This window comes from Talaromyces marneffei, chromosome 6, assembly GCF_009556855.1.
Source record: "Talaromyces marneffei chromosome 6, complete sequence".
Taxonomy (NCBI): domain Eukaryota; kingdom Fungi; phylum Ascomycota; class Eurotiomycetes; order Eurotiales; family Trichocomaceae; genus Talaromyces; species Talaromyces marneffei.
The window spans coordinates 321201-341969 of record NC_072353.1 but is presented as its reverse complement, the minus strand read 5'-3'; the positions used below and the strand labels follow the sequence as shown (position 1 = coordinate 341969).

General features: G+C 47.7%; 5 protein-coding genes across 5 annotated transcripts; 1 reads left to right on the top strand and 4 right to left on the bottom strand.

Annotated features, from left to right (window-relative positions):
• Positions 1 to 75: 75 nt before the first annotated feature.
• Positions 76 to 4645, bottom strand: EYB26_007633 (uncharacterized protein; the record flags this gene model as incomplete). The annotated part of the gene is made up of 4 exons (XM_054266898.1): positions 76 to 3275; positions 3367 to 3449; positions 3504 to 3808; positions 3863 to 4645. 4 exons carry the CDS (start codon positions 4643 to 4645, stop codon positions 76 to 78), a joined length of 4371 nt encoding a protein of 1456 aa, XP_054122873.1.
• Positions 4646 to 7474: 2829 nt separating this feature from the next.
• Positions 7475 to 9988, bottom strand: EYB26_007632 (uncharacterized protein; the record flags this gene model as incomplete). Its single annotated transcript, XM_054266897.1, has 4 exons — positions 7475 to 7561; positions 7619 to 9463; positions 9517 to 9704; positions 9781 to 9988. 4 exons carry the CDS (start codon positions 9986 to 9988, stop codon positions 7475 to 7477), a joined length of 2328 nt encoding a protein of 775 aa, XP_054122872.1.
• Positions 9989 to 12430: 2442 nt separating this feature from the next.
• EYB26_007631 (uncharacterized protein) lies at positions 12431 to 14888 on the top strand (the record flags this gene model as incomplete). Its single annotated transcript, XM_054266896.1, has 3 exons — positions 12431 to 12529; positions 12595 to 14505; positions 14574 to 14888. 3 exons carry the CDS (start codon positions 12431 to 12433, stop codon positions 14886 to 14888), a joined length of 2325 nt encoding a protein of 774 aa, XP_054122871.1.
• Positions 14889 to 15212: 324 nt separating this feature from the next.
• EYB26_007630 (uncharacterized protein) lies at positions 15213 to 17103 on the bottom strand (the record flags this gene model as incomplete). The annotated part of the gene is made up of 3 exons (XM_054266895.1): positions 15213 to 16557; positions 16614 to 16933; positions 17089 to 17103. The coding sequence occupies 3 exons, from the start codon at positions 17101 to 17103 to the stop codon at positions 15213 to 15215; spliced, it is 1680 nt and encodes a 559-aa protein (XP_054122870.1).
• A 422-nt stretch (positions 17104 to 17525) lies between these two features.
• EYB26_007629 (uncharacterized protein) lies at positions 17526 to 20318 on the bottom strand (the record flags this gene model as incomplete). The annotated part of the gene is made up of 3 exons (XM_054266894.1): positions 17526 to 19397; positions 19450 to 20130; positions 20190 to 20318. The coding sequence occupies 3 exons, from the start codon at positions 20316 to 20318 to the stop codon at positions 17526 to 17528; spliced, it is 2682 nt and encodes an 893-aa protein (XP_054122869.1).
• Between the last annotated feature and the right edge of the window lie 451 nt (positions 20319 to 20769).

Below are 20769 nucleotides of genomic sequence, written 5' to 3'. Positions count from 1 at the left end.
AGTTAATTAAAGCAATAATGTTACAAGGATATTTAATTAGCAATCGTCAATCATGTTCGTGGATCATCAAAACGGTCAATACTCCATGGCGTCATCATAGTACGCCGGGTCGCGAACGATGCCTCCAGTTCTATAGTTACGTCTACTATTTTCTCTTTCCATTCGGACATATCCTCGACCAGGGAGATCACGTTCCCTATCACCTATATTCTGTTGTTGCTGCTGGGGTGGTAGTCGAGACTGTTGAGAGCGCGGATCTTGATCATCGTAATAGAGTAGCGGTGCATCTCGCGATATATCTTCCTTGACAATGGAAGGAGACTTTGAACTGCCCCGAAGGGATTCTTGACGCAGAGCTTCATATCTGTCGAATCGACTTGTGCCTGAATGGGGTGGCACTTTACTGGATTCCATTGTAATGCTAGAAGCAGTACCGCTAGAAGGCTTGCGTCCGTATGACCGCAGTTGAATCACTTCAGGAGATCTGGCACGATATCTACCCTCTCGTGGAACTGATTCATGTGTTCTGACAGAACCAGGATGGTCATCCCATCGTTGGCTCCAGGCATTGTCCTGGCTGTAATATGCCACAGTAGTGTCGTCACCTGCTGGAATACGGCGGCGCGAGCCTGTATATTTTGAAGTTGACGACGACGAGTCGTTCCTTGATAGTTCCGAGCTCGTCTCCTGACCTGGTACTAATGTATTCAGAAATTGATCTGCGGCGGTAATCTCTCCAGCATTTGGGTGAGAATCTTCATGGCTAGGGATAACAGAAGTGGGGTGGTTTGGGAGGATCGATCCTTCGGAAGTTTCTTGCCCTTCAGACGGCCGAGTGGGATGGGGTTGTCTCTCGACGCGTTGCTGCTGTAATGGAATGTCTCCCTCATATTGTTCGGGTAGTATAGACCGGCATCCATACTTGGAGCGATCCGACATAGTTGGCCGTGTTGATACTGGTATGTAGTATCTGTCATGATGTCCCGAGCTTAAATCATCTGCATCATCTTCTCTATAATCATACTCGTGGTGTAAACGAATATAACGAGGGGACCGGGCCCGAACGATCAACCTACGAGGAGACCGTGCCGGATAATGAGCACCACGATCGTAACTGCGACTCTCATCATAGAGAGGCGGCGCACTTGGACTATCATGCCGAGAAATCGGGTCACGCGAAAGATAATTTCTTCCGGATATAGTGTCAATTGGAACAGTATCCGGTGGAAATTCCCTAGGTCCGGGGACAGATGAGTATTCCACTCTCTGGGCATGGTGGATATTCGGCGAATGATGATTCAGCCGCTGGTCTGCCATATATGCGTGGTGCACAGCTGGAGAACGTTTTGTCATGAAGGTTTCTGGAGGAAGTTTCGGTAATGAAGATTGGAAAACTCCAGGCAAGGCTTGAGAAATAATTCGCAACTTGAAATCGTCCATGCCTGGGTTATGCTGCAGTAATTTCAATGTCGATAAGTCAGGAAGAGCAATCATATCTATCTTCCAATCAGGGCCAGATTTCTCCTCCTGGGGTTCCATGTCAACGCCATGCCTGGCGTGTTGCATATGCATCGACTGGAAATGGCTCAAAAGAGCTGGAAAAGCATATGACTTTGAATTACCCAGATGTGAACCTGGCTCTATATTTCCTCCGTCAATGCAGTGTTTACAATCAAGTCCATTCAGGCCGCGCAATGGTTTCATTTGTGCACGGTTGTTCAATCCATCTAGGAACAGAGCAATGGAGGCATCGAAATGAAACAGAAGCTGCATAGTAGTGGCCACATGATGTATTAAAACATGGGCGCGTATACTGTTAGCAAAGTCTTTGATCCCCGAGGTAGCATTCCAAACTTCGCGAGCGACCCGAGCCATGTTGTCCAGTTGGAATTGATAGTTGTCTGGATTAGCAGCATTCCTAGAAGGCCCAAGAACATTGCTATGCCCAGATTGAGGTAATTTATAGAGCAGACCTTGATTAGATGGCGAAGAAGTCCCGTAAGCAGGGGATGGATATGGATGAGGCGCCTGGGTAACATGGTGTTGGTGATTCACTGGGACCACATGGGCATGATAAGGAGAGCTGTATGCTGACGAAGGATCAATTGGTGCAGACTCCATTGCCGGAGACGGAGGAGGAAACATATAACCGGGGTAGTAGGGACTGGTACGAGGCGACGGCGGTTGGAATGGACCATGCATGTAAGCAGATGTATAGGGACTTCGGAAGGGAGAACGTCCGTATGTAGCACGAGATGAAGGGTTCGAATCAGTGAGAATGGTATGTCGTTGTTCGGGAGTTCCAATATAAATGCCAGATGCGCCTTGCTGTCGTGGAAAGCTATGTGGCTGACCAAACCCACCTTGAGAGCTAGCATGGAGTAGGGCTTTAGCAGCATTCGGATTGGGGTGGAATGGAGGTTTTTCGGGCCACTCGGCGCGCCAGAACACTATCACATTGCCAGAACTCAAGGCAGTTGTATGTTTCGCAGCATAATGTTGGACTACTCCTTCAAAGCCGTAATATCTTGAATTATTTTCACAGCCGTTACAAAGGAACAGCTCCTTTACCAACTGTTGCGTCAGAAGCTTGATTTTGTTGTCAAAAACCCACTTCATGTTCTCGAGGATAAGCTTGCGCGTGGGAGGCGCATCTATCGAATCTGATTTAACAGCAACACCGGATGCCCGAGCAATAGCATCTTCCTCTTCAACATGCGCATAGAATCTAGCTCTTACATGCATCAAAACTTCTGCAGCAAATTGAGCGCATTGATCCTTCGTGAGATTTGTCCCTTTGTTCCAGTTCTTCTTGATAATTTCGTCAGCATAGAGATTGATCTGATCACGGATCAAACGCTGCGCATCTTCCCATTGATCATCCAAAGCTTGTTTGTCTTGCTTTGAGCGCGCTTCTTGCTGTCGGCGTTCTTCTGTCTTAGCTTGCAAAAGCTGAGACTCTTTCAAACGTTCGATTTCTTTGCTTTCAGCCATTTCTCTCTGGGCTAGTAGACGCGGTTTTAAATACTCCCAGTCCTTGTCAGTAAGCTCATGGGGAATCTGTATTGCCGCTGAGAAGGAATCCATATGGCTTAGAACAGCGGCCGTCAAAGGTGGGTGTAGCGCTAAACAACGGCGCTCAATTTCCGCCCTTCGTGAATCCTTTGCTTCATCCACTTCGCGTAGACTTCGTTCGCCACGAGTCTGTTGATTCTTGGTTGAAAAATTTGTGGGTAGATACGGTGAACTGGATCCAGACCTACGACTATGAGCGTCTAATGAAAACGTTAGCTTCGATAGCTAACTTGCTAGAAGGCCTTTCCCGGTATTGTGTAATGATACCAACCATCAGCTAGTTATACTTACCACGAATATAGCCTGAAAAAGTGGTTCTATTGGCAGACCCAGTAGGAGAGAACGATGAGCGCTCTGATCTAGGCATACCACGACTGTGGGGAGAATTATCAGTGGTTCTTCCGTAGTATCCAAGTCGAGTTTCGTACAAGCCACCGCTATTCTCCCATTGCTCCCAACGGGAGGCATCGCTTAATTTCCTTTTGCCCATGCTTTCCAATCCTTTCATCCATTCTTCCAAGGCAGCCGAACCCAGTGATTTCACATGATGAAACTCATTCATCAATTGGTCGATCTCCAAGTTAGAGTAGTATTTTGAAAGATGTAGGTCAGTTGGAATATCAGCTGAGCGCAGAGCCACACTGGATACCATATGCATGGAGGAAGTGAGAAGCACAAATGAAAGCCCTGGAAGAAGAAAACTAGGGAAAGATGACAAAACAAGATCCACATCCTTTGTAAACGAGGTGTAAGCGACTATGAGATTCTAGACAGTTGAAAGACGCACCTTTTTTGTATGTTCAAGGAGACATTTTGAACATGTCCTAATTCCAAAGGGCCAGAATATACAGATTCCATTAGTTCCTGGACCCCTTTCCCAAGGAGTGAGATTTGTAGAGGGCAGCTGATTGGTTAGGCCATTCTTTCCACAGGCTTGACAAGTGGTTGCCCCGATCAATCTCCACATGTCCAGTTCAGTCATATTGGCCAACGGTCGTGGCATTCCAGAATGATATGACTTTCGGGCAGATGACCAAATGGAATTGGCAGATAGTGGCTTGAGGATACCATGAGTCGAAGAAGAATTCTCTGCTGGGGTGGGCTGTTTGGATGCAAGAAATAAATGGAAAGATTTATTAACACGAAGTAAAGCACCTAAGGTTTTGGGATCGAGGAATGAGAAAATGTAATGCCAAATCTCCATGGGAAGCAGCGACCTATCAGATGCGGTCCTATCATGATCTAATTTGCGCTTCTTTGCGCGTTCTGAATCGTTGTGACATATATGTATGTATCCACTAGGGCTTTCCTTGGAAGAGGGCTCGCCTAAGGGGTTGCCATCAATGTGATCTCCTCTGGATGGGTGAAGCTTGCGTTTACGTCCTGGAACAGGTGTTGCTGAATCAACTTGAGGGAAACGGTCGTCCTGCTTCGACTCAGATGAGTCTAAACACGAGTCGCTCGTTTGAAGAATAGCATCATTATCCTGGTGAAAAAGGGACTCCATATGGGATGCTGTAGCTTCTCCAGTGGGGTGATCGTCCAAAATATTGGTGGCAGCCGAATCCATTTTAGAGAGATGAAATGATGAAATGATACTAAAACTAGACCGAGGCGGCAGTCACAGCTGCAAGAGATGCGTTAGAATGGCATATCTATGCATATGCAGTCTTCAAATCGAAATTCCTTCGGCGGGAGTCCAGAGCGGAAAAAAGAAAGAAACCAAGTCAGAGGTGAAGGCAAATCTGGCAAGGAATCAAGTGTAGTCCACTGCGGGCCTACAACGAGGGTAGTGAGGGATGAATTGTCGCTCCAGATCTCGAAGCTAATGCTGAACACTACACGAGTGGGTAGTGCTCGGGAATCATTAGCAATGATGAGCCTCGAGGAAGAAATCCACACCGCCACGGAGTATTGACTCTCGGCTCCTTTGCGGGAGTTAGACGTGACTCAAAGAGAAAAATGAAATAACAGCAAGCCCTGAATCAACAACCGGGTAGAACCGATTGTTGGTTCCAGAACGAAAATAACAACAAAACAAAAGACAGGATCCACGCTCAGGGAAGGCCTGACGCGATGGAACGAACAAAAGATTCCATTCTTCAGGGGTATCAACGCGTCGAATGATCGTGCTTGGCGAGGTTCAAGGTTGACGAGGTGTAGACTCTGGCGAAGTCATTCCAGGCGGAGCAAGGGAAGGAAGAAAGTAAGGAAGGCGGTGGGCGGGGCTCTTTGCATGTCAGCCTCACTTCCACCGACCAATCGGACCACGGAAGACTAGCCAGTTCTGGACTAGCCTGTTATGTTATTGGCATCGCGATAAGATAAAGTTACGCTTATCTTATCTATACGGTTCCTTCCTTTTCGAGGGCGAAAAATATCACATCAACCTCAGATTCATGATATAGGCATATATCTACCAAAAAAAAAGGTTCAAGACCAAAGTGTCACAAATTAGAATGTCATTTCCTCTACCTGACTCGGTTTACCCTTTCGCACTACGACGCGTGTTTGCTTCAAATCCATCACAATGTTAAACAATGTCCCAACCGTACTGCTTCCAATCTCATGTCGGCAGATGGAAGCCGGAGAGTTCTTTTCGTCTTCAAAAACCTTTGATATCGTATCCCACGCCGGGACGTGACTCAGATTTTCCGACAGCTCACGCATTCGATCGACTCTTAATGGAGAATCTCCCAGCCATTTCGTGTCAACCACCCCAAGATGAGTAAGAAGAAAGAGATTTGAATGAATGAATAACTCGTCCCTGATCATCTATTTTTATTTTCTGCACTGTCGTTGAAGATGACTCAACGCCAAAGGCTTCATTCTTATCCGCAACCAACATGTGTGATGATGACGCCCCGCCCCGTTTCTCAAGCATCTGGACAGCTTCGTTAGCGCTGAAGCTGTCGCAGGGCTAAATGGATAGGCAGGCGATTTGGGTCTATCCCTGGCGCTCTCAACGCATTTAGACAGATTCCTACACCCGCATGATTGTATCTTATCTTGCCAATAATGCCTGCCTCGGTCATTATCCGGATAGTCAGCTTATTAGCCTGCGTGATTTTCAGCAGGATCAGGTTTTGTTTCTGCTTTTCTTGCCACTGGACGGCCGAATCAGCTTGTTTACCACACTTGGGACAGACTGGCCACTAATATCCCAATTCTGGCCAAGGAAGGCATTATTGTCCTTTGAATGCTATGCTAGGGAGGTGTAACCGTCTGAGAATTTGCCAAATGCGATCTCGGTTCGCACTTTCAACGCTACAATATCCACCAGTGGCTGACCCGAGCCGTCCGCGACTCCTTATCATCCAGCCAGCCTGATAGTTGGCAAGTCTCTCTCTTGGTGCGGCCTCTCTTACCTTGCATCTCCTCGGGTAAATCTGGCCATGTCTTCTTTATCTTCTCCCCAAATGGCTGAACAACAGCGGCCAGACTAGACGGCAGTGCTGCTGAAACATTTCTGTATAGAAAGCGATGCAGCGAATAATTTTCCCTTTCGCCGCTGTGCCATGTTGTTTGCTGATCTATTGCGAAAATATTGGCCATCTGAAAGCCAAACACTTACGGCCATACCAAGCTTACTTCAAAGCGTGTTCCTTCACAGTCTAGTTGTTGCAACATGATTAATTGATGGAGGGCTGAACTTGACTGACAATTATAGTTTCCCCTCTAATATTCCAAAACGCAGTTAGAACTTACAAGATCACAACATGATGCCAAACTAGATTATATCAGCAAATGAGGAGTAACTTAACTAGTTAACTAACTTAACAAACAACTTCCGTGAACTACGTAGTTAAGTTAACTAACTTAGCTATGCACCTAGTTAACTAAGTCCCACGCTATCGTTGATCGACTAAACCCGCTGCCCCGCCGAAGCTTTATCAGCCCTCTTTAAAGGAGTACGAGCGACTACTGGAACCAGTCAAGAGAGACTATACCGAGTTTGTATCGCAACTAAACCGAGATTTAAATAAGAGGAACCTTGAATGGGCAGATAATAATACTGCGGCAAATGGCAACGGATCGGAAGAAGCATATCTGTGGTCCATATTCAATACAATCCCTAGCGAGATCGACAATATCAATGATCCGATGAGATTTGATTCATATCTCTCTATAGATTGGAATGAGGAGTTTTGTTTTGATGCTGGATCGTTATAGAATCAACAATAGATGTTGATGGACTTATCATTTTGTAGAATTCAAATTTTTATAAATACTCAAATTTACAATTTCGCTCAATAATCCACTCTCATCTTTTTTATTTCCAAGGAATTTGTTCATTTGCAGCAGTTGATCAAGCAAGCTCTGATGCTATCGCCAACGAAAACCAAATAGTCGCAAAGAAAGAAAGAATATAGTATAATCGAAGTTCAAGCACCTCACTCTACTGATCCAATTCCACGTAGTTAGCTGGGAAAAGACCAACGTTGCCGTCATATTCACCAGACCACCAATCATCATCGGGGAATTCCTGTAAAGTCAATCAATATCTGGATGTACATTCAAATATGAAGTGGGTATTTCTTACAATGTTGACAATCTTGGCTCCGTCGGGGAAACTCAATTCGTTGTCTTCGGCAGCCTCGTAATCATACAGAGCAGTTGCAGTGTGGCCAGTGTGACCCGCCTCTGCATGGTGGTTGACTTCAGGCTCTGGTTCGGGCTCCTGTGCGTGATGATCCTCATGGGGAACGTCTTCTTCTTGCTGAGCGACATCAGAAGCCTGCTCAATAATTTCGACATAGTTGCTGGGGAACAAGCCGCGGTCGCCATGCACGTTAACACCTAGCCACCAGTCTTCATCAACCATTTCAATGTCAGTAACGTATTCGCCTTCTTTCAGCTCAATCTCGTTATCTTCGGCTTTCTCATAGTCGTATTGGACAATGGCGCGAATGGACTGTGATGAGGGTGCGACGTGTGCGGAGGTCTCAGCAACTGCACGACCATGCTCCTGCTCAAGCTCAGTCTCATCCGGAACAACTTGCTCCATACTGCGAATCGGGAGAGCCTGTGGTGGCGAGTGGATCTCCTCGTGAGCATCTTGTACTAGGGTCTCAGGAGCTGTGCGGCTGACAGGCATGGCGACCTGAATAGGAGAGGGCTCTCTATCAACTGGAGTAGGTGGTGTAGGAGAGCGTGGTTGAGGAGCTGGTGCTGGAATATCCAACTTGGTTTCTTCCTCTTCAGGATATTCCTCCTCTGTAGGTACCGGTGCTGTAGGTAAGCCAGGCAATGGGATCTTCTGGCCAGCATTTGGCTTGTTGTTCAAGGGAGGAGGTGGTGGGACATCTTCTGAAAGGGGAATGTCTCTAGATGCGGGCTCTGATGGCCCTTCACCATCGTATCGTGCAGTTGCGCTGCTTGCAGAGTGACCGGTGTGGGTTGTCTGAACAGGAGCCCAGGACTTTCCAGTGTATGAGCTCTTCCAACGGCCATCACCAGAAACTTGTCTGTTCACTGGCTCGCTTGGTTGTGTACTAGGAGCAGACGCACTGCCTCTTTCCCTAGCCTTTCTCTCTGCCCACAGCTGAGCGGGAGTCTTACCTCCTTCATCAGCAAAAGTTCTGCTGGTCGAGGTGACTGGGGCTGTAGTGGGCTTAACACCGAACTCAGTAGGAAGAGGTGCTTTTGTACCAGTGAAATTGGAAGAACCGCCAAATCTGTTTGCAACCTTGGGTTTGGGAAGACTCGTCAAGCGTTCAGAAGGCTGCTGGAATGCGGCTGAACGCTCTGACAATGGCTTAGGTTGCTCAGTCTCTTCAGGATGCGGCTCAGGAACAGCTCGTTCTTGTGCCGGCTGAGCCTTAGCACGGATTGCAGAAATATCCACTTTACCAACTGGTTGGTAAGCTCCCTTGACAGGCTCTGGTCGCTCGTCGCCACCTTGTCCAGATTCACGAGCTTGTCGTCGAATAGCTGCGATATCTACTTTGCCAATAGGTTGATATCCACCCTTGACCACATCCGACCTCTCCTCGACAGGGGCTCGTCTGAACTGGGATTCGGGTTGTTTTTGAGATGTAAGTTGATTGATATCGACTTTCGTAGGTTTGTAAGCGGACGGCACCTTCTCTAGTTGTGTGCGGGTCACTGGCGGTGCATCGGCGCCCCATCCATCATCATCATCATCAACAACAACTGGGGCTCTTGAAACAGCAGGAAGTCTACGAGCGCCGGGCGGGGGTGCAACACCACCGGATCGGCTGGCTGTGAATACTGGCTTTGTGGCCACAGGTGGTTTGACTGGTTCACGCGGGGCGGGGGCATCGGTTGCCGAGTACTTCGCTCCTGAAGCATCGGAAACTTTCTGGAGGATGCCTTCGGGCGTCAAATCACGATCGGATCGAGCGGTTATTTGGACATGGTATCCCTGCGAGGAGTTGTTAGCTTGCTAATCGCGATATGAGTTGTGTTATCCCTTACTTGTAGGAAGCGTCCCACTGCAGCAAGATGGCTGTTGAAATATCCCTTCGTCCTTTCAGGCACTCCTTCTCCACACCATGCAATAAGAACGTTCTTTGGAAGCCCTGTGTTGGGGTCTTTGACTCTCACAAACGCGAACTGAATCTTGCCCTCGGAGAAATCCTCGATCAAATCCGCCAATTCTCCTTCTATAAATTTCACGAGTAGGTCAGCCCTGTTCTGTTCTACTTTTGAATCTCAATCGTTTGTTTCGCGGTCACCCACCAGCGCTGCTCTGAACCTTCAATACGCTTTCCTTGTTCCCCGCATCTGGCTGAAATGCGTTGACGAGCGGAGTCGTCACACCAAACACGGCCCATTGCGCAAAGGTCGGCGAAGCAGCAGCTCCCGTAGTAGCTGGGGCGGCGTTTACGATGGCTTGGTAGCTCTTTGTAATCGACGGGCCGTTTGTAGAGAGGTTGAGGGACGCCATTGATGCGGATGCTGGGAATGAGGGAGGTAGGTCTCGGAGTATCTATCGTATCGCATACAATGGCAGCGCTGCTGGTAAGAAATAGAGTGTCAATGAATGAGTAAAAAGTGACTGAGCCTTGAATCGCGACAGTTGCAATTGCTGGGATACTGGGATTGCTGTAGGCCGCAGCTTAATAGATTGGGTTGTCATGGGCTGTACAGAGTAGTAGGTGGGATGGAGGCATATTCGGTGTACACAAGCAATGTCATCATGCAGGAGTCCGAGTGGGGCAACATGACAGAGACGAGTACTTACTCTTGGTAACTAGTTCGAGTAGACAGACAGAACCTCGTAGAATAAGAGGATATAAAAGAGAAATTGAGAATGTCTTTTTGGGGGAGTATGAAGAGGCGAGTCTGTCTGTTCTGCTCTTGGATGTTGTGTTGTGGCCGAGTGTGCTGAGAAGCTCAACGACCTGAACGGGTGGCGTAGGTAAGCGGGCCTAACTACGTACCTAAGAGGTACCGGACCTACCGGTAGGCACCCGCGTTCTCCAGACAACAACTTCAACCTAAACAAATTAACTACACCTCTTTTTTTTTCAGATACAGGCTTACACTGTGGACATTCACAAAATACACCGATTAATAGCTAATTTCGAGTCCATGGATACGGGGCTTCTTGAGTGATCACCAAATAAATACCTATGCAGCCAGACATGAAGATCGTACAAAATGGATAATCTAGATCGGTCGAATCAGTATACCAAACATGGCAACTATCTATCTATCTAAAGTGCGGATTCTGCTTAACTATCTGTCAGATGCACGAAATCTGTGTCTAAATGGACTTCTTGAGAATCTCCTCCAACAGCGGCAGCAGCTCTGTCCTTTTTCCAATTGTCGTTCCAGCAACGCAAATGGTGAGGGCAGAGGGATACTGGTATCCGTTATTGCTGTATCATAACTTACCTAGTCAACTTGTGCTCTCTTTCCAACAGAATCATGCAGCTCTCACAATTCAATCTCCCCCGCACAACCCGTCGCAAGCACAGCTCTTAACATACTGATACGTAGCCAAATAAGATAACACCGCCAGATTGACGGCCTTGAAACGGCACATTGACGTATGTGCTGCTTTTCCCTTGAATGTAACCAGCAGCTTTGGAACATTCTTCAGGAGCGTTTGAAGAATGGTGGTACATGTGAACTTACGTATGGTGCTGCGGATCCGGTGGTATTGGTCAGACGGCCAAGTATCAACAAGTATGCCAAATCATCCAGGAGCGATGAGATAACATCGCGAGGGCTATAAAAACAAAGACAGTCTACGTCTCCGGTATAACTCACGTCATGGAACCCGGCATCGACCACGCCGATTACGCCGGGACAATATCAATCGACCATTCGCAAATATGGAACGACCAACAACAACAACACCACCACCAACCTTCCACTTTCACGAACGAAAGAAGAAGGTGCCAGATAGAGATATGGGTTTCGGTGGATTGACCTCTACTATCAAGATGGCAAAGGCGTTTGTGGAAGAGGCTCACTCTTGGCCAGGGACGAGCTCTCGTTCTGATTTCTGAGTATGGGTCGCCGCTTTGTGCGGTGAGGATGCAGTATGATATCATGGGATATGCCTTCCCATTCTTCTCGCATCTTGAATTGATATTGACACTTTGACCAGAAGGGCGGATACGATGCTATTCCTTCGATCGGATTGTATCAAAGCCGAGTCCATCACCTCCCGCATCGATCCTCGAGTCCGCGAAGGGATTTCCCAGGCGAGACACCCTCAACCCTTTTTTGAATGCCTGACTAATAGCCATGAACTACAGACGAGAAGACTGTAAACGAGATACATGGCCGCTGTCCGATAACATTATCCAAACCGTATGTTTGTAAATGGCTGCACCAATACCTATGACCAGGTCAACAACATCTTGGGAGCTGACTCGTGTAGCAACCGAGATCAAAACTGTAGATAAATGCAGAAAAGACGTCTGTGGCTGAATCAAACAGTGCGTACTGGACATAAAGATCTGATGCCGTGGATAGTTGAGCAAGGACAAGAAGGGCCTCGGTGCTTGGCGCGATTGCGTCACGTGAATCCGGCGGCATTATCAGGGATCATCTGGCAAGCTTGGTTGAAGTCCCTCCACTATCTTCACTTCGACAAGTTGTATATCTCCGTTGTTTCTTTCGTTTCTTTTCTTCTCGTTTATTCCTGTGCGGAGGGTCTGCTTTCTCCTTATACGAAAGCTAGCTAGCTAGCTCTGTTTACAAGGCGACAATTTGAAAGATTCGCTCCGCCTTGTGCCTGTTACGTCTCCGCGTTTGACCCGTTTTAAAAAACTGTCACAACAATCGCCAATATTTACGCCCCTGCACAGCGATACAAAGTCATTGCGGTTTCCTTCAGTGAGCGGGCTCAATAACTCGCATTGAATACAAGATGGCCTCTCTCGGTGATGATTTGCTCGTCACGGTAAACAAACTTCAGGACCTGGTTTTCAATACCATCGGCAACGATTCTCTCGATCTACCGCAGATTGTAAGCTTCCTAAACAGAACTAGCCAAGTTGGCCATACTCCGTGCTAATACTCATTATTTTGAAGGTTGTGGTCGGTTCGCAATCTTCCGGAAAGTCCTCCGTCCTAGAGAATATCGTTGGTCGCGACTTTCTTCCCCGGGGCAGCGGAATCGTGACGAGAAGACCCTTGATTCTGCAACTGATCAATGTCTCCGACGAAGAAGACGACAGCAGTTTGGCCGCACACGGAGAATGGGCCGAGTTTCATCATTTGCCGGGACGAAAATTTGAGGACTTCGCTCAGGTGAAACAAGAGATTGAAAATGAGACGGCACGCATAGCAGGAAGCAACAAGGGTATCAACCGGCAACCGATTAACTTGAAAATTTTCTCCCCTCATGTCTTGAATTTGACTCTGGTCGACTTGCCTGGTTTGACCAAGGTGCCAATCGGCGACCAGCCTTCTGACATTGAGAAACAAACCCGGACCCTCATCTCAGAGTACATTGCGAAGCCCAACAGTATCATTCTCGCCGTCTCTCCTGCAAACGTTGACCTTGTCAATTCGGAAGCATTGAAGCTTGCGCGCCATGTAGACCCGATGGGACGAAGGACTATTGGCGTGTTGACCAAATTGGATCTCATGGATCACGGCACCAACGCGTTGGACATCCTGTCTGGTCGTGTCTATCCACTGAAGCTGGGCTTTATTGGTGTTGTCAACCGATCTCAGCAAGATATCCAGAGCGGCAAGTCACTGAGCGAGGCGTTGAAGGCTGAGGCAGACTTTTTCAGGCACCACCCAGCATACCGAAACATGGCCATACGTTGCGGAACCCAATTTCTCGCCAAGACATTGAACTCGACATTGATGGCACATATCCGGGATAGACTCCCAGACATCAAGGCTCGACTCAATACTCTGATGGGACAGACGCAGCAAGAATTGGCTAGCTACGGAAACAAACAGTTCAGTGGAAAGGAACACAGAGGCTCTCTCATTCTACAATTGATGACCCGCTTTGCATCATCATTTATTTCTTCGATCGACGGTACATCTTCAGAAATATCGACGAAAGAACTTTGCGGCGGTGCTCGCATATACTACATTTTCAACTCTGTTTTTGGTCATTCGTTAGAAACTATCGACCCCACTCACAACCTCACAGTATACGATATCAGGACAGCCATACGAAACTCGACTGGACCGCGACCTAGCTTATTCGTGCCAGAACTGGCATTTGATCTGCTGGTGAAACCACAAATCAAACTTTTGGAAATCCCCAGTCAAAGATGTGTCGAACTTGTATATGAAGAATTGATCAAGATTTGCCACACTTGCGGATCTCAGGAATTGTCTCGATTCCCGCGTCTTCAAGGCAAACTCATTGAAGTCGTGTCTGACCTCCTCCGCGAGCGTTTAGGACCGTGCTCAACCTATGTGGAATCCCTCATTGCTATACAGAGAGCATACATCAACACAAACCACCCGAATTTCCTAGGCGCAGCCGCCGCTATGTCTTCCGTGGTGCAAAACAAGCAGGAACAGGAAAAGAAAGCCATACTCGCTGAAGAACGCAAGAAGCGGGAAAAGAGAAGGCTGAAGGACATGGGCGAAACCAACGGAGTTACAGAGGAAGATGAAGACCAGCATGCAGAGTCCCAAAGCAGAAACTTGCCTATTCGGGGAACTGCAGCAGGTCAGAGGACAATGTCTCCGCATGTTGAGACTGGAGTAAATGGTTCACCGCCGGTATTTGGAGCTGCAAACACCGCCCGAGATTCGTTCTTGAACTACTTTTTTGGTAAAGATGGAGTGCCATCGTCAGGACCACTCCCTCAACCAACACAAGCCGGACAGGGCCGACGTGTTGGCCATACCGTCGAGCCAAGTATCAGCCAAAGTATACGCCGTAGCGAAGCTCGATCACCCGCGATACCCCAGGAAGACTACAGCGCCCCAGTTTCCGACTATGGCCGGGACGTTGCACAATTCGTAAGTCCACGCATCCCAAGCGAGATCATATTATTGAAAAAAAAGAAAAGAAAAACTAACGTGTGTAGCCCACCGAAAACGTTGAACCAAACTTAACCGATCGCGAAATCATGGAAACGGAACTCATCCGCCGTTTGATATCATCCTACTTCAACATTGTCCGCGAAACCATCGCCGACCAAGTGCCTAAAGCAGTCATGCACCTGCTCGTCAACCACAGCAAGGACGTCGTCCAAAACCGACTCGTCAGCGAACTGTACAAGGAAGAATTATTCAGCGATCTGCTGTATGAAGACGACGGCATCAAAGCCGAACGGGAGAAATGTGAACGATTATTGGAGACGTATAAAGAGGCGGCGAAGATCGTGGGTGAGGTTCTGTAGTTTATTAGACTTTCTTACTGTCTGGGGTTTTCCGTTTCACTGTATCATCATTTTCCTTTTCGTTCTTTGTACGAGGGGGACTTTTCTTGGGCGATATGTTTTGATTGTGTGTGTATTTGTATTGCTCACTCCCATCTATCTACCATTCTCCAATTGAAGTAATCGGATCCAACCAAACCAAAGCAGTGCAATGTATGTATCTATTTATACTATCTATCTGCCAACAATCAACCAATTCTACTATGTATATGGACTTCATACTATACAACCCACTCAAAAACTCGACTACTCATACTTATATTTCAACTAGAGATAGAGGGAAGATCAAACCTTGACCTTCCTGCTCCTCGTCGGACTCGTCTCCCTCATACCCAACGACGAAGACGACAAGTTATTCTTCGCCACCGAAAACAGCGACGACATCCCCGCTCTTTTCGCACCTCTCTCTTGATTATGGCGATAATGCAACTCTGTCGTCGCAGAGGCAGAATTCATCTTATTGCTCTTCGCCCTCGCGCTACCAACGCCATATAACGCGCCACCCAAAAACACGAAGCCAGCACCAATCAGGACCCCGGCAGCAAGGGAGTTGCCGAAGATGTAGATTGAGAGTAGGAGCGAGACCAATTTGCGGATGTTCAGGACTATGGTCACGGTTAGCGAAGATGATTTCGCAGCGAGCAAATAAACGCCGCGGATGCAGATGTATTGTGTCAAGGCGTTGACGATAAGATAGAAGATTTTGCTGGGTGTTTTGTTCAGAATTGTGGTGAGTAAGTCCCGCTGCATGGCATCGGTGGATGCAGACAGGATGTTGGTGAATGAGTTGCTGGTTTGTGCGAGGAGGTTGCCCGAATGAGCTGTGAGGGATGATGGCGTAGCGGCTGCTGCTGCTGCGACCATGGAAGATGGAGATATGGCTGAGGATATTGAAGCGGCGACGTGATGCGAAACAGCCATTGTCGCATTATTGAGCGCGTTGCCCGCAATCAAGTCCTGTGGCACAGATCCTACCGCGGCGGGATGTAAATCAGCCAGCATTGACGGCGAAGACATGAATGCGCGAAACTGCGACGAGAGCTGGGCATACGTTGGTAGGAAAAATGGCAGTGAAAGCATATGCGAATACAGCAGTGCTTCGCGCCAATGCGTATTTCCATGTGTGGCATACAGTCGATCGGCATAGACCCCCTGAAATGCCGACAGAAGCATAGCCAGCGCCAGAATAGTGAATCCAGTGACAAAAGTCAATGTTGGCTTGTCTCCATCTCCTCCTGACGACAAACTAATCGCTTTCCCCTGTGCCTTTGCATCTGCCAATGCAGCAGCCACAACGCCCAGAGTCAACAGCATGACTGAAAATATCTGCATGCGCGAATATCGTCGACCATTATACCAATACCCGATAATCATTGACGCCGTGGGTCCACCAGATCTAAGGATGATGTGAAGAGGCACGGAAATATGATACGCAAATGCCCAGTTGTTTAGCAGGTTGACCGTGACGAAAAATAGAGTGTATATAGTCCATGACCGCAGAGGGATCACCGGCGCTTTCATGAAAAAGGACGACGCTCCGGCGGACCAGGAGAGGAAGCTGGGGATCGTAAATAGCGAGACAGTCACGAATTGCACAAAGGTGATCAGAGGGCCGGCGGCTGGTTCGTCTCTGTTCCTTATCAGTATCACTTCTACAGTAGCGGGGGAACGAAGGCGACCCCCTACTTGATAATAGCCTCCAACGCGAAAACATTCCCACAGCACCCGCCAAAAATCAAGGTCCCAACAATCGCCGCGTCAAACCATTTGGGCAATGCAGCGAACAATATCCCGGCGGTGACGGTCTCCATATTGTTGTCATTATTTTCGGTATTGTTGTCATCATCATGGTCATGCATCACGACAACCTCGTCCCCTTTCTCATTCGCCATTCTGTCGGTCATGTCGCGTTTCATCGTGGCGGAGGAGCGGGAGTTGTTCGGAATGCCGTTACGATGTCGCTGTCTTTGTCTCACAGTAGCATCGTTTCGGTTTGATTGAGAGTTCTGCTGAGGAATAGAACAGGAGTCAACAAGGCAGCGCCACAGATAGTGGGAGAGTAAATTGGACTAAGATCTAGTCGATCAAACTAGTCTGAAAGTAGTGATGTTTATTTCTCGAGAGGCAAATGATAGGAAAAAGATGGCGAGGGAGTACTGACCGTGGTGGATCGCATTGTTCCTCAGCCCCACAGAGGATAGCGTGCTCGAGACATCAATATCTTTTTGATACTGAACTACTACAGAGTAACTACAATGTAGTGGATGTATTTTCAGATCAATTGATGGTGTTTCAGGACAGTAACTACTCATAATACCTAGCTTATGTGATACGTACTGTATAGTACTGATGACTTATTGAGTAACATGTCACCGCAATTGGAACGTGGCTTCCTTGGCCCGCGGAACGTTCCACGCATACGGAAGACTCCGATGGTAATTTACGTCCACACTAACTATATAGTAAATATAGCTTCAGTAACTAGTTAACTAACTATAACTAACTAGCTAATTAATATTCAGGGTTTATATAATAAATCACCCAACTCCGGCTATGCAATATTGTACAGACAATCCCGGGATGTAAATCTATCATAAATCAGTCCTCAATATCATCGTCACTCAGAAACAATTGTTCCTCCTTTTTCTGAACCACCTCGTTTGTATCCAAACTTCGAATCCCAGCTCGATGACCGTTCGTTGCCTCTACGTCTTCTTGCATGTCATCATCTAGAAAGTCTTCTTCCTTCGGTGCGTGGATGCCGCTGAATTGAGTGATCCTGTCCAGTCCACGAGGAGGCGTACGGGTATCGCCCATGATTTTGGATAGATATGGCAAGTAGTGTAGAAGCATGTCTTCGCGAGACATCATAAAAGGCATTTGTTGCGACTCATCATCCCGTTGCTTGGCAGTATTCAATGACAAATTCGCATTCATCGCATTCGTCTTCCAGGACGCAACGCCCCCGTCACGACCAGCTGCCAGGCTGTGGCCTGGTCGTCTGATCCCGGAAGGATCGAGCAGGAGCTGCCTCTCCCACAGATTCACCAACCCATCAACTTGCTCAATATCCTTCCACAGTCGTTGAGAAGTCGGGTAATAAAGCTTAAACGGGCCAACATGTTTGCCTTTGGCAGCAGAAGCAGACTGCTGTTCAATCTTTCTCCGTACAGGATACGGCAAAGAGAATAGCAACCCGCGCACCGCAACGTAAAAACTGATCTCGTCCTGTCGTAAGCGGTCAATACTTGCACCATAGCCTAGAAAACGAGTGCGTGCTGTCCCGATTCCGTTCCTACTGTTGAATAAGAACGACCGAGTCTCCGAGCCGAGGATGTCACTGTCCGACAGATACTCGATGCAGCCTTCCAGCGTCTCCGTGAATGACGACCCATCACATGACGGTGGGTAGTTCTCGTGTAAAGCAGCCGTAAATGTGTGAACGTCCGTTCCAGTCTTGTCCATCATATCCTCAACAGATACCTGTGATACTTTCGGCCGATCCAAGTGCAGTAGATGACCCGGAGGCGCAACATGAATTTCTTGTTGTTGTCCTGGGTCCACATTCTCATCCCTCTTATTATAAACCACTTTACCAACAGCATGAAATAACCCGAGACTGGTCTCTCGTTGTGTAATCAACTCCAACGACTCTTTCTCCATGGCAGTAAGCGGAACTGTACTCTTTGTTGTCGATTTCCAAGAGGCTCGGCCACTCCATCCTTGACTACCCCTAACATCTCGCACGCAGAGAAACTCAAGTGCTGATATAGCGCTTCGGATATCACCCAACTCAGACAATTTTTTTAGTACTTCGGTACCAGGGATCTCCCGACGTCCCGATTTGTTGGTTTCCTTTTTCAAAATAACTTGCAAAGCTTTCAGCATGAAGGTGGGCGCTATAGGATTGAATTCAATGGTCGTTGCGCCTGGGTGAGTATATACTTCTGGGCCGAGTAATCTGTGCGCGGTCAAATTCTCAGATGTTGACCCGCTTGAGCCCAACATTGTCTCGGAAATGATAATGACAATAGGGGGTGTCGTGTCTGTTGTGCTTCCGAATATACTTCGTGAACCGGGCGAGCTCGAAGCCAAATACCGACGGAGAGAAGTCTGAAACGAGGACAACGTGGTAGATCCCCAAGATAAATTGGCCGGGAACTCCTCTATCAATATCACTCTTTTTCTGGCTGTCTGCCCTGGTGTCTGTTTAGAAATCGAAGACTTTGATGCCGAAGAAGAAGAAGAAGAAGAAGAAGCAGAAGAATAGCTGAGATCGAGACCGCTAAATCCATTCAGCTGGCTTAGAAAATCGTCCAATTGCGCACTCAAAGAAGTATATTGACCGTTGCCGCTATCAGTGCTAAATGGACTTTTCCAATCGATAATGTCGAACTTCAGCTCATCAGACAGCAGCGAGACAGTAGTTGTCTTTCCACATCCTGCTGGACCATGTAATACAAGTATTTTCTATCACGTCGTCAGAATGATCACCAAACAGTAGACACACTTCAAAGCTCACATGTCGACTTCTCCCAGACAGCGCAGCACTCAGCCACTCCCTGACATCGGCTACTTTCTTCTTGTGAACGGCCAAGTGATCTATAACATGAGGCGCATATTTCTCCGACCAAGGTCTTCGATCAGTCTCTTCTGTAGAGGTCACCTCTGTCCGCTTGACAGGTGGATCGTCATCCAATATAAACCGCTTAGAAGCTCGCGAGGCAGGCTTTGGAGCTTTAGAGTCGTGCTTTTTGACCGAATCTCGGATCGTAAGCTTCTGCGGCCCACTTGCATCCCCGAGCACATCATCCTCAATCCAGTCGTCTTCAAGCCAGTCATCTTCAATCAAATCATCCTCCAACTCCTCCGCAAAAGATGATCCATGCTGTCCTTGCCGTGAACCAGCATCAGACTTACTAAACGACCATCGCTGTTCATCGGTCGCAGGCTGGAAGAAATTATGCAATGACCGCGTCGGTTCGCCTTGTTGTTGCTGTTTTTGTTGACGAGCCTTTTTCTGTGGCGACGGTGAGGATACTTCCACTTTCGAGTCCTTTTTTGATCGTCGAGAAGGTGCGCGCGTATTACCTTTTTCGCTCGGTTCGGGTTTTGCTCTCATTGATGTTGTTGTTGTCTTAACCCGCTTCGATGGATTCTCGCGTGATACTATATTGGTGTTAGTCGCTGATCTAGAGTAGGTCTAATAGGTTAGCTCAACCTTGGGCAGGATTTGGAAGGGGAGGGTAACGGAGAACCTACCAGCATAGGCTTGTTCTTCTTCTCGGGACTGTTGATCTCCACTGAAGGCGACGTTATAAACGACTCCTCGTTATCTGAGGATGAGAGAACCACCAGTTTGCGCTGCCGCTTGGCGGGAGGAGCAGCCATGGCGATGACGACGTTGATGTGATGAGAAATAGTGTATCATGATCATCGCCTCGATGATAAGAATGTCACATTAGGTATTAGCTGGCTAAAGATGATATTGTAATGAGATGAGACGACAGGAAGATCGAAATTGAGGAGTGAATAACATGCGTGGTCCCGTTAGCTCTACGCTAGCCCTATCGTTATCTCCAACCCTAAGGGTTAGCCAGTTAAGGTTGGGGAAGTGGAGTAGTTCGGACTAATCACGATGAACCCCCTGATCCATTCCATTGTTATTATTCTACTCTTTGCGACAACAGGTAATGGCCAGAACACATCACCTGTTTGAGGGGTAATGGAAATGACTTGATCTCTAGCGACGGAAATTGTCATTGCCATCTCGAGCCTGTGCGACGGGCATTTATAAAATATTTAACTAGCTCCACCAATCAATCTATCACGACCGACGCGA